At 37.6% G+C, this 13,413-nt stretch overlaps 1 protein-coding gene and 1 long non-coding RNA gene across 2 annotated transcripts; one reads left to right on the top strand and one right to left on the bottom strand.

The window, feature by feature from the left end:
* Positions 1–356: 356 nt before the first annotated feature.
* Positions 357–2,889, top strand: LOC134269288 (uncharacterized transmembrane protein DDB_G0289901-like). The gene is made up of 2 exons (XM_062751487.1): positions 357–1,445; positions 1,492–2,889. The coding sequence occupies exons 1-2, from the start codon at positions 718–720 to the stop codon at positions 2,846–2,848; spliced, it is 2,085 nt and encodes a 694-aa protein (XP_062607471.1). The 5' UTR covers positions 357–717; the 3' UTR covers positions 2,849–2,889.
* Positions 2,890–5,378: 2,489 nt separating this feature from the next.
* LOC134269290 (uncharacterized) lies at positions 5,379–13,083 on the bottom strand. The gene is made up of 3 exons (XR_009992546.1): positions 13,073–13,083; positions 7,033–7,104; positions 5,379–5,460 (listed from the first exon to the last, which is right to left on the bottom strand). It is a non-coding gene; the product is annotated as an uncharacterized LOC134269290 (long non-coding RNA).
* Between the last annotated feature and the right edge of the window lie 330 nt (positions 13,084–13,413).

Genomic DNA, 13,413 nt, shown 5'->3' with positions numbered 1-13,413 from the left:
TATGTATATACATGTAAGGTTGTATGTATGTAATGTATGTGTGTATGTTATTACGTAATATGTATGAATGTTATGTAATATGTATGAATGTTATGTATGTTTGTAAAAAATGTATGTTATGTATGTGTGGTGTACTGTAATGTGATGTGGTTTGATGTTATGTCCTGTGTTGTGGTATAGCGTGTCGTAATGTTGTGTGTTGAATAAGTGTATGTAATGTATGTATGTATGTATGTATGTATGTATGTATGTATGTAATGTATGTATGTAATGTGTGAATGTATGTATGTATGTAAAGTATGTATGTATGTATGTGTATGTATGTATGTATATATGTATGTAAGTAGAAAATTGTTATGTATATATGTAATAATGGATGTGATGTATGTATGTAATTATGGATGTTATGAATGTATGTATTGTAGAGAAGGGAGCGGGAGGGAACGGTGGATGATGGATACATGCATGTGATGTGGTGTGATGTGGTGTCTGGTGTTGTGGTAAAGCGTGTAGTAGTGTTGTGTGGTAAATATGTATGTATTTAATGTATGTATGTATTTATGTATTTAATGGTGTTCCACACCAGGGATTGGGGCTCCTCATCTTGCTGCACAGGCTCCTCACCAGGGACGGCGGGCTCCTCATCTGACTCCACAGGCTCCACAACATGGACGGCGGGCTCCTCATCTGGCTCAACAAGGCACCACACCAGGGACCATGGGCTCCTCATCTGGCTCCACAGGTTCCACATCAGGGACGGCAGGCTCCTCATCTGGCTCCACAGAAGGCTCCACACCAGGGACGGCTGGCTCCTCATCTGACTCCACAAGCTCCACATCAGGGATGATGGGCTCCTCATCTGGCTCCACAAGCTCCACATCAGGGATAGTGGGCTCCTCATCTGGCTCCATAGGCACCACACAAGGGAAGGCGGGCTCCACAGGCACCACACCAGGGAAGGCTGGCTCCTCATCTGGCTTCACAGGCTCCACATCAGGGACGGTAGGCTCCACATTCACCACATCAGGGATGATGGGCTCCTCATCTGACTCCACAGGCACCACACCAGGGATGATGGGCTCCACATCTGACTCCACAGGCTCCACATCAGGAATGACAGGCTCCTCATCTGGCTCCATACCAGGGATGGCAGGCTCCTCATCTGGCTCCACAGGCTCCACATCAGGGATGGCAGGCTCCTCATCTGGCTCCACAGGCACCACATCAGGGATGATGGGCTCCTCATCTGACTCCACAGGCACCACACCAGGGATGACAGGCTCCTCATCTGGCTCCACAGGCTCCACACCAGGGACGGGCTCCTCATCTGGCTCCACAGGCACCACACCAGGGACAGAAGGCTCCACACCAGGGATGGCAGGCTCCTCATCTGGCTCCACAGGCTCCACATCAGGCACCACACTGAGGGCTCCACATCAGAGATGGCAGGCTCCTCATCTGACTCCACAGGCTCCACATCAGGAATGACAGGCTCCTCATCACACCAGGAACGGCAGGCTCCTCATCTGACTCCACAGGCTCCACATCAGAGAAGAAGGGCTCCTCATCTGGCTCCACAGGCTCCACATCAGGGATGGCAGGCTCCTCATCTGGCTCCACATCAGGGATGACGGGCTCCACATCTGACTCCACAGGCACCACACCAGGGATGATGGGCTCCACATCTGACTCCACAGGCTCCACATCAGGGATGGCAGGCTCCTCATCTGGCTCCTCAGGCTCCACATCAGGGATGACAGGCTCCACATCTGGCTCCACAGGCACCACACCAGGGATGGCAGGCTCCTCATCTGGCTCCTCAGGCTCCACATCAGGGATGGCAGGCTCCTCATCTGGCTCCACAGGCACCACATCAGGGATGATGGGCTCATCATCTGACTCCACAGACCCCACACCAGGGACGGCTGGCTCCTCATATGGCTCCTCAGGCTCCACATCAGGGATGACGGGCTCCACATCTGACTCCACAAGCTCCACATCAGGAATGACAGGCTCCTCATCTGGCTCCACAGGCACCACATCAGGGATGACGGGCTCATCATCTGACTCCACAGACCCCACACCAGGGACGGCTGGCTCCTCATCTGGCTCCTCAGGCTCCACATCAGGGATGACGGGCTCCACATCTGACTCCACAGGCTCCACATCAGGAATGATGGGCTCCTCATCTGGCTCCACACCAGGGATGGCAGGCTCCTCATCTGGCTCCACAGGCTCCACATCAGGGATGACGGGCTCCACATCTGACTCCACAGGCTCCACATCAGAGATGACAGGCTCCACATCTGACTCCACAGGCTCCACATCAGGAATGACAGGCTCCTCATCTGGCTCCACACCAGGGACGGCAGGCTCCTCATCTGACTGGACAGGCTCCACATCAGAGAAGAAGGAATCCTCATCTGACTCCACAGGCTCCACATCAGGGATGGCAGGCTCCTCATCTGACTCCACAGGCACCACAACATGGACGGCGAGCTCCTCATCTGGCTCCACAGGCTCCACAACATGGACGGCGAGCTCCTCATCTGGCTCCACAGGCTCCACAACATGGACGGCGGACTCCTCAGGCTCCACATCAGGGATGGCAGGCTCCTCATCTGGCTCCACAGGCTCCACATCAGGGACAGCGGGCTCCTCATCTGGCTCCACACCAGGGACAGTAGGCTCCACACCAGGGATGGCGGGCTCCTCATCTGGCTCCACAGGTACCACTCCAGGGATGGCGGGCTCCTCATCTGGCTCCACAGGCTCCACACCAGGGACGGCTGGCTCCACAGGCTCGACACCAGGGAAAGTAGGCACTGCAGCCAGCTCCACATCCTGAAAATGAAACGAAGCTATTTTGAACTCTGTCTATAATAATATAAAAACAAATTTACATGTATTAAGATTTTATTCATTAAACACTTTTAAGGTGCAAAGACACAGATTTGAGTTAATATTTTCTGAAGAATTCTAAATATTAGTCGTTATATTATACAGAAAATTTTAGAAAATATTAGGGATTGCACTTTCTAACTGGTTAATCGATTAATCGGTCGGAATGATTTTAATCTGTTAGAAAATTCGTAATCGGTTAGTCAGAAAAAATAAAATTTATGTAAATTTGAGCGCAGTTTCCTTTAAATCCCTTATTTTTTTTTTTTTAGAAAGGAAAGCGCTGCATACATATTTTTTGGTGTTTTTACACATCTTATAATTAAGAATATTTGGATGAAATTATAGCTCTCCTTGATTGAGATGACATGATAATTGTTCAATTGGTAAAGAGTTAATTACTGTTTTTATAACTTCATGCCATTACTCAGATTGTCAAGTTGTTTTTTTTTAATGATATTAAAAACATCACCGTTAAGCACTTTCAATTGTAGAATGTATTTATTTTGCCGTTATCTATTAAATTATATTATAATAAGGGCGTTGTAATTATAAATTAAAAGAAAGTTCAGACATTGACTACCGTATATACTCGCCTATAAGTCGGTTGTAGTTAATAAGCTTATATTTTAATTGGACTGACCTTATATAAAACCATTCTTTTTATAACGCGCCTATAAGTCGGACACGTCGTTTTGAACCAGATTTTGACTCCCAAAAAACCGACTTATAGGCGAGTATATACGGTACATGTAGTTCTGATTATGGTGACAACGCAGAATTAACTTCTTGAATTCTACGCTGGAAAATTATTCCTGTCTGACTTCTCAAGCAAGATTCATGGTTAACTTAATTTTTAATTGTCTATTGAAATTGAAATAAAATAATCTCTTATGGACATAAAATTTCCCGATCAAAATAATAAACAGAATGTAACTTAATTTCTAATATCTTTTTAGCCTTTTTGTTTATATGAAAAGAAAATGTCAGCTAGAATGTATAAATTATCTTGATACGACTAACCGGTTAATCGGTCGGAACGTTTTGCGGTTAACCGATAAGCAATTCTGCAATTGATTGCCATCCCTAGAAAATATTAACTTAAAATATCATGTCACAAAAAAATTTCATGAATACCGTATAACAGGTATTTTCTGCAGTTGTCCAAATTTTGCGGATGGAACAAATCCACAAAAATTAAAATCAAAAAATATTTTTATATGATTCCAGGTATTTTATACATGCAAGCATAATAAGTGGTGCGTCTGCACACTCATGAATAAACGTGTCTTCATTAGAGAGAAAATTCGGCCTACATTGAAACTACGATAGCAGTTGGGCAATTTTTCTTTCAATCTTATTTTCCACTTTTTAATCCTGTGAATTGTCTTGAGACTGATTAAAATAATGCTTGTGTTTACAATATGGTTTGATTGTCTCGTGAATTTTATTCAAATCAGACGACTGACAGTATTAGTTACGCCTCAATGAATATGACACATGATTTTGGGTTTGGTTGATTATGCCACCGTCTGTTTTAGCTTTTTTGATAGCTGCAATTAATTTTAAGTGCACAGGTATTTTAGATAATGGCTTGGAGACATTAATTATCATTACCTTTATTTAAATTATTTTATTTTGGACTGAGCATCATATTTTACAAAGAGTAACTAAAAGCAAGTAGTTTAATCAAGTTTAATAGCGTAATACAATTGTTCTCTGATTGCACCTAATGACCTTTAAATAATGTGCCTAGATGATTTTACGTAACTTAATAATAGCAGCGTTGTAAAAAAATCTCAGAGTTTGATGATCCTATACTGTAACCCGTAAATAATTTTTTGCGGTAAAGTCCAACCCCAGAAATTGAAAACGCAAAAATAAATTTGCTACCTTTCAGGGGTTAGATCACAAAAATTTCCAACCGCAGAAAACGCCCGTTATACGGTATTTTTCATCTGTAAGTAATTGAAACTTAGTATTTCTTGATGGGTTTGATTGACACATCCTTGCACTTTCACAAATTATAATTTTTATTCTAAATACTTTAGAAAAGTGGCAATTTTGTTGTGTACTTTAATGAATAATATTAAAACTATAATACAGAAAATTCAGTGTAGAAATGTTCAAAAGTAAGAGACCCTTCACCAGTATTGTCATTCTATGCTCTGAGTGCTCTGTACACAGTCTAACAAATTGAATACTGTAAATCACTTTTTATTTGCGAGAACTTTATTTTCGCGCAATTACGCGAGACAGTGTGCTCGCGAAAATTTAATTCTCACGTATAATAGTATTCCTTAAAATATATAAAGCAATAACCACATTTCGCGAAAATTATGTCTCGCTTATCAAGAGTCAATGACTTTGTTGCAAAAATAAGGTGTCGCGAAAAATTAGTGATCTACAGTACACCTGTGAAACGTAAACTATTTTTGTACACGGGGCACGAGCTGTGTTAGACTGTTAATGTTTACCTCTGTCTCCTCTCTCAGTAGCCTCAGCTCCTCCTCGGCCGCACGCACGCTCTCATCTATCAAACGAAGCCTCTCCTCATCCCTACAATTTACAAGTCCAGGGTCAAACTCTGTCATTGTTTTATTTCTCTTGTTGCTTGTGGGCAAATTTGAAATAAGGCAATTTGATAAAAAAAAGTTTCGCTGTGTATTTCTGTATACAGAGAAATTTTTGCCCCGTTCACCTATTCCTCACATATTGGTAAACAATATGTTTTAAAAATTATAAACAGTTTCAAAAGTGGAAGGGAAAAAAATGGATTACTCTACATTTCATATTTTAAGTTAAACATTTGAGCCAGATTTGAAAGGAGTTAAAGACAGCTAGATGGATGGATATGAACACCATAACATGATATTAACTGCCCAGTTCTCACACAGTTATAATATCATTTCTTGTATAAAGACAGGCATAGAATTATATGTACCTGATACTCATCTTAATTAACACAATTGTGATGAATTTTTATCAACTTTATTAAACCATTAACCTGGTCATTTCTTTGCTAAGAAACCTTGACTTGTACAATTAAACACACTAGAAGCATCTTCCATGCATGTCTTATCAATTTAGAGCATGGAAGTACTTAATAAAAAGAAAACTGCTTCAATAAATTGAACCTTAACCTGGGATGTCGATGTTGACTATGACGCCAGAGGGTATCTCTTAAGCTCCCCCAACTTTGTTGAAGTGAGCTAAAAATTGATTATTGCTTCATATCTAAGTCATAAGTTATGAGCCGGTTATGATAAGAGTTAACAGAGAGACAGACAGATGGACATGAACACCATAACATTATCTGTCCAGTCTTAAGACATAATTATATTATTTCCTGTCTAAAGACAAAGGTAACCTGACACTCGTCTATCTGCTAAAAATCATCAGACACAATTACACTGAAATTCAATGAACTTTCAAAATATCAATTTCTAAATCATATGTATATATTTAAGGAATTACTGTTTAGTTATTAGTATACTAGTATGCCAGAGCATCAACGATAGTGGAAAACATGAGATAGTGGGAAATACTAGTATGCCAGAGCATCAACGATAGTGGGAAACATGAGATGAGCCTGTTACGCAGAAATTAATGATCCCAAGTTTCACACTATCGTTGGCATCCTTGGCATTCTATACTAACTATATAGACAGTGAATCATAATATTTCCATTTCATTATGAAATCAAATTGTAGATTTATAGATTTTAAAATTTAGACAATTTTAGATTTAAATTTCTCCCATGATAATTTCAATTAGTTCTTGTCCACTAGTGTCAAACAGAAAGACAGCCGCATGAGATTTACATGCATATGTGGCCTCCTTCGCGTCAGACACAAACACAGATGCGCACTGGATTTACGTGTGTATTAGGCCTCCTTAGCTCCTTACCAATCGATTTGCCTAATTTATATTACAGTAGAATTATCAAGAAATCAACTCTTTTAACTAGGAGTTATCAAAGAGAAAATGGATAGAAATGGAAATATTCACAAATTGACAGCTAATTGAACACCAAACCTTTTTTCAAAAACATATCTCTTTAAAAGAAATTAAAAATTCTGAGTTTTCATTCAATCAACATGTGAACCTTATCACAAAGTTTTGACTTACAATCGTCCCTCTTCCATCAGTTCCTCAAAAAGCTGGTCCTCCTCAGAAGGGCTCCTCCTCCTCGACGGAATACTGAAAAACAGATAACAGTACAACCTCATTATCTCACACACCAATATCTCAGATACAATGGATATGTCAAGGTGATGGGCTCCTCTTCCTCGGTGGAATACTGAAAAACAGATAACAGTACAACCTCATTATCTCACACACCAATATCTCAGATACAATGGATATGTCAAGGTGATGGGCTCCTCTTACTCGAAGGAATACTGAAAAACAGATAACAGTACAACCTCATTATCTCACACACCAATATCTCGTATACAATGGATATGTCAAGGTGACACTGAAGTCCCTGGTTGCCCTATTCTATATGTAGTTTACTCTGGATATCTCGAATCCTGGAATGATTCTCTAAGTTTTTCATGGTCCTATCAAGCTCGAGATAATAAGGTTTGAATCAATTGAATAAGCATTTAAACTTTTGTTGGCTAAAAAAAGAGAGCTTGTGAGCTAAAAAAGAGAGAGAGAGAGAGAGAGAGTGGGTTCCTTACATCTAGATAAGAGAATAATTGTGATTGGAAAATAACGGGAAAAAATCCATCGTAAATTCAGTGCATAAATACTAGACTAACAACTAGAGCCGAGCTCGTTGCAAAGCAACGGGTAGGTCTTCCGTTGGAGCTGTGGACAGGAAGTACCGGCCTTGGGTCAAGGTTACTGCACTTTCTAATGTGAACAACCTTTCTTCTCAGAATGAGCCTCCAGTGAACTTAATTACAAAGTTATGCTTAAACATTTTTTCTCTGTCAGTGACCTTGATTTGCCAGAAAGACCTTTGATCAGGGTCATGACACAACCTCCAATCATAAGTAATCTATGTTTCAAGTAAGAGCCTCCAAATGATTTTCACTTACTAGTTCAAAGCGGGGAAAAGAAAAGATTTCTTATGTCAGTGACCTTGATTTTAACAAAATAACCTTGGCTCTTTGTCAAGACAAACCCTCAATCTGAAACACGAGAAATAAAGGCTTGCAAATCGTAACGCGGCTTCATCTTCATTTACTTAATAACCCACCCTAGTGGCTTTACTGACAAGCACACGCATCTAACGCGAGGGTGTGATAATTACCATGATAAGTGTGTGATATTCAGTAGCTGTAGATTGTTATATATAAGTTCTTAAATTTTCGATTCTGTACATACGATACGGGTTTATTTCATGTACTACTTACATGTACATTGTATACTCTGCTACTGATATTTTTAAAATCACGGAACAAAATTAAAAGGTTACGCACTATACTAATCATTTACAGGTTTTGAATAAATTATAAAACAAATAAAATTCATTACTTTAAAATCTTGAATTATTTTTTCAACTTGACTATTCAACGTGTAATATAAATAGGCATTGTGCAAGCACAGAAGTCACTTATGAAGTTTAAACGTGCCGGAGATACTTATCGATGTTTAGTTCATTTCATTTATGAGTAAAATTCTGAATAGATCCTTATGATTCGGAAGATTTTCTTTAAAATTTAAAACTGAAATAGCCATGGTAAAAATCTGTGATGAACAAAAAAAAATGTGTTTGGGAAAATTTGTGTTGAAAACGGATTTATTTATGAGTTAAAAGTGCTAATTAAGCTTGTGCATTTAAATCAATATTGGTTCAAGTAAAGTAACCGCAGATCGAGTCCTTACGCTATGAATCCTCAAAACGAAAAGTAAAATTACACATGGAGCTAACGAACTATAAAAATTGAAGACTAAATAATGTACATGTAAAATAAATACCACAACGTTTTGTTCTGAAGTCAAACCTAAGACATTTTAAAATATTTTGAAAGATTTGATTTACTTACAGAAAATAATGTTTTCCGTAAGTTTGTAAAAAAAGATTTAACATTCGACCACGCTGTGTAAATTAATGTCAACAAGCGACGGAAGGATTGGTTTGTCGCGTAATTGTAAACAAACACAAAACCAAGATAGCTGTTTTAGATAAACATGCATGTATCACGATCAAATATAGAACAAAGATAAGCCAACATATTAATCTCAAATATCGGACAATAATAAATTTCCATTGATTGTAAAATGGTTTTAATATACCAATTAATTTGCCTAGGACTGCGGGGTCAATGGTTCGCTGCGGCGTGTCGCTTAAGATTTTCTTGGAAGCGTATAATCGTAAGATTACGCAACATGCAATGGTCAACACACTTAAAATCTGGGTTCCAGGTGAATGTTAGAATTGCGCAGTAAAAAATTTCTGTACTATTTGACTCTTTAAAAGTTCTTTTTATGAGATCCGGGCGTGTATCGTTTTCGTTCATATTGTTTGTGTTCATATTTTAACGAAGAAAAGCTTTTTTCTAAAACTCTTTCTCTTGGAAACATTTGATTAATAAAAGGAAAATGATGCCATTGAATACTCTGAATGGGAACCAAAGAACATGTTTAATTAAAACCTAATTAAAAAAAGAGATGTGATACAGCATTGTAAAATATTTATTATTTACGGCATGTTTACTTCAATTCTGCGCAGAAAGACTACAGAGTTTTCCTTCAATAGCAAGATGAGAACTGCCTAGCTTTCTTTCCTATAATAAGTAAGACTCGAACAAAATAATATTTTTATAGGACAGAGATAGTATTTAAGGTACAATTAGAATAAATTTAACCATTCTGGGTTTTTATTTGTGTATAACTGTGGGTCGCTGGATTACCCGCCTATCGATTCCCGGTGACCGACTTTGCCCCACGCTATCAAGGGAGGCGTGTTATATAATTGTAAACAAACAAGGTAAATGTAATCCGAAAAACGCAACCTGTTTACCTTGCCTGCTTTAACCGCGTTATTACCAATATTCCCAGCATAATCGAACAAAACAGCATTTTCATCAGATCAAAAAGGTGTAAAAGAGCAATTTTGTTCGTAAGACCTAGATCGAAATATTTACCGTTTTTGAGTTATAAAGCAAAAACTTTCAAGTTCCATAGAGCCCTTATTATAGGGGCCAGTCCCTTTTGAATAGTATTACATGAAAGCCCTTGCAATTATGCACAACTTTTGTTCATTATGTCTTAACAAAATATTTTTAGTTTTCAAGATAAAAAGGAAAATATGAGTAAATTTTTGCTCTTTTAGGCGTTCTAATTTTTGACCCCTATATAGCGCCATTGTGAATACAGAAATCAAAAAACAAAAATAGATGTGCACAACTTCAATCCCTCTGTTGTCCAAAATCAGTAAAAATTTTGCTCCAGCTTTTGTGGTTTCTGAGCCTTTATCCGGAAACGAAAGCCTATAAATTTTCGTTTAAAGGGGAATAACTCAAAAGCGGAAGTGAATTTTTGAAATGTTAGATAGCACTCTGATAGAGTTTATTGATGTCTATAATGTCTGAAAATTTGAGCAAAATCCGTTGATAAATGAGTGAGATATGAGGCCTCAAAGTTGGCGTCTAGGAAGTAGAAGAAAAAAAAAAGAATAATAATCTTTACCAACAGAATCAGTAGAAGGTCTTCCGTTGGAAACGGAAGACCTTAATTAGTATGAAAAACGTCAGTCAGCATTTGACTCAATGAAAAATTGTATTTGTATGACAAGGTCATTGTATCGACCATAGAACTTACAAAATGATGACTGTAAAACAAGTCTGATGATATTTTTGTTTAATTAATTTGCTTGTCATTGATTTACCTTGTTTAAAAAATTGTTCACACATATAGAGCATGCTCTTGCATATCAAATCAACTGAGATATCGGGGCTTGACATTAAGGCACGTCCGACCAACTCTGACAAGTAAAAGTTATAGGTCCGGTCTAGATTCAGAATATCACCTCAAGGTAGCCCGACTGGTCATGTAAAAATATCCATCAGTACATTTCTGAACAGATGATTCTGTTTGTCTTATCAATGTGTTAAAATCAGGTTTCGAATCACTTTCATGTTTGGATCCCGATAAAAATTGATTATTATTATTCACGATTTAAAATATTCCTTAAAAGGAAAATGAAAGAAATCTACTTTTTACTGCATCAAAATAGTTTTTACGGATTTTTTTTAAGCAAAAGTGTAATTTTACATATATCAATCATTATCATGATAAAATATTACTCAATATTTTCACTAAAAAGACTAAATCTACTTAATATAGGAGTTATCCTTCCTGCTGGGTCATGTTTATGGCATCTGTGGTATGCTTCCATAAGTATCACTGACTAATCATGGCTTTGCAGTAATTAAAAAGATTTTTAGAGATTTTTTTTCTATATATTCCTATATGTAAAACTTTGATTGGCCATTGTGGCCCCACCCTAATTTGAAGAAACTTGAATCTACACTATCTGAGGATGATTCAATATGAGTTTCATATTTCCTGTCTCAATGGTTCTTAGGAAAAAGATTTTTAAATATTTTTCCTATACATTAGTATGTAAAACTTTGATAGGTCATTGTGGCCTCATCCTTTCCTCTAGGGGTCATAATTTGAACAAACTTCAATCTACACTACTTGAGGATGATTCCACTTGAGTTTCATCTTCTCTAGCCCAGTGGTTTTAGAGAAGAAGAAAATTCTTAAAAATGCCATTAATTTTTCACTAATTCATAATTATTTTCCCTTGGAAGAGGGAGTGCATGGCCCTTCATTTGAAGTATATTGAATCCCCTTTTCCCAAGGATAACTTGTAGCAAGTTTGGTGGAAATTGATCCAGCAGTTTATGAGAAGAATATTAATTAAGATGAAAATGTAAAAAGTTTACAACATCAATGACAAACAACAATGACAAACAACGAGAGACAACGGAAAAATTTTGATAAAAAAGCTCACTTGAGCCTACAACTTTGTACAATTTGCATATAACTAAATTGAGAATGCCCATTATTGCCCCACCCTATCCCTGGGGGTCATTATTTGAACAAACTTAAATCTACATGCACTTCCTGAGGATGCTTCCATATAAATATCACTGACTAATCATGGCTTTGCAGTATACTTAAAAAGATATTTAGAGATTTTTTTCTATATATTCCTATATGAAAACTTTGATTAAAATTAATTTAAACAAATTTGAATGTAAACTAATTCATCTTTCCTGTTCTTTCAATAAATCCTTATGTAAAAAATGAATGTACACAACCTAAGGATGATCCACATGAGTTCCATCTTTCCTCTCTCAATGGTTCTTGAGAAGAAGATTTTCAAGATTTTACATATATATTCGTATGTAAATCTTTGGTCGGCCATTGTGAACCCACGTACGTACCCTACCGAACGGGGGTGATAATTTGAAGAAACTTGAATCTACACTATCTGAGGATGATTCAAAATATATTTTCCTGTCTCAATGGTTCTTAATATTTTTAAATATTTTTCCTATATATTAGTATGTAAAACTTTGATAGGCCATTGTGGCCCACCCTTTCCCCTAGGGGTCATAATTTAAAGAAACTTAAATCTACACTACCTGAGGATGATTCCACATGAGTTTCATGTTCCCTAGCCCAGTGGTTTTAGAGAAGAAGAAGATTCTTAAAAATGCCATTAATTTTTCACTAATTCATAATTATTTTCCCTTGGAAGAGGGAGTGCATGGCCCTTCATTTGAAGTAACTTGAATCCCCTTTTCCCAAGGATAACTTGTAGCAAGTTTGGTGGAAATTGATCCAGCAGTTTATGAGAAGAAGATGAAAATGTGAAAAGTTTACAACATCAATGACAAACAACAATGACAAACAACGAGAGACAACGGAAAAACTTTGATAAGAAAAGCTCACTTGAGCCTACGACTTTGTACGTATGTTGCATATAACCTGAAATTTAGTTAAGGCACTCATTTAAGACACAAATTATATCTGGTAATTAGCTTGTAGACCTAGTATAAAATTAAGTTTAACTTAATAACTTTCTAATTAAAAAATGACCAGCACTTTTGTTTACATTTCTGCAGTCATGCAATTTATTTTAAAAATATATTTTTGTTACTTCAATGAACTACAAAGAAGTAAAAATATGACTTACCCAAGTGCATCCCTCCACATGACGTCAATCAGGATCGTCCTATCCAGGTCGTCCATGGATGTATCGGCCTCCATCAGCTCTGAAGAACAGCTGAAATGAGAGTAAGAAATGTAGAATGAACAGCTGAGAGGGTAGTAAGAAATGTAGAATGAACAGCTGAGCTAGAGGGTAGTAAGAAATGTAGAATGAACAGCTGAAAGGAGAGTAAGAAATTAAATTAATATAGAATGAACAGCTGAACGGGGAGTAAGAATGGTAGAATGAACAGCTGAAAGGAGAATAGGAAAATTAAGTACAATACTTATGGTCCTAAATTCATGCTCAACTTATGGCTTAAAATT

This window comes from Saccostrea cucullata, unplaced genomic scaffold, assembly GCF_032062105.1.
Source record: "Saccostrea cucullata isolate Sc308-1 unplaced genomic scaffold, CSIRO_AGI_Scuc_v1 ctg8920, whole genome shotgun sequence".
In the NCBI taxonomy this organism is placed as follows: domain Eukaryota; kingdom Metazoa; phylum Mollusca; class Bivalvia; order Ostreida; family Ostreidae; genus Saccostrea; species Saccostrea cuccullata.
This window is presented reverse-complemented; position numbering and strand designations above follow the sequence as displayed.

Coding starts and splice junctions, on each gene's coding strand:
- LOC134269288 (XM_062751487.1), top strand. CDS start 718: ATGGGCTCCTCATCTGGCTCCACAGGTTCCACATCAGGGACGGCAGGC. Junction 1,446..1,491: donor AGGGCTCCACATCAGAGATG/GCAGGCTCCTCA, acceptor CAGGAATGACAG/GCTCCTCATCACACCAGGAA.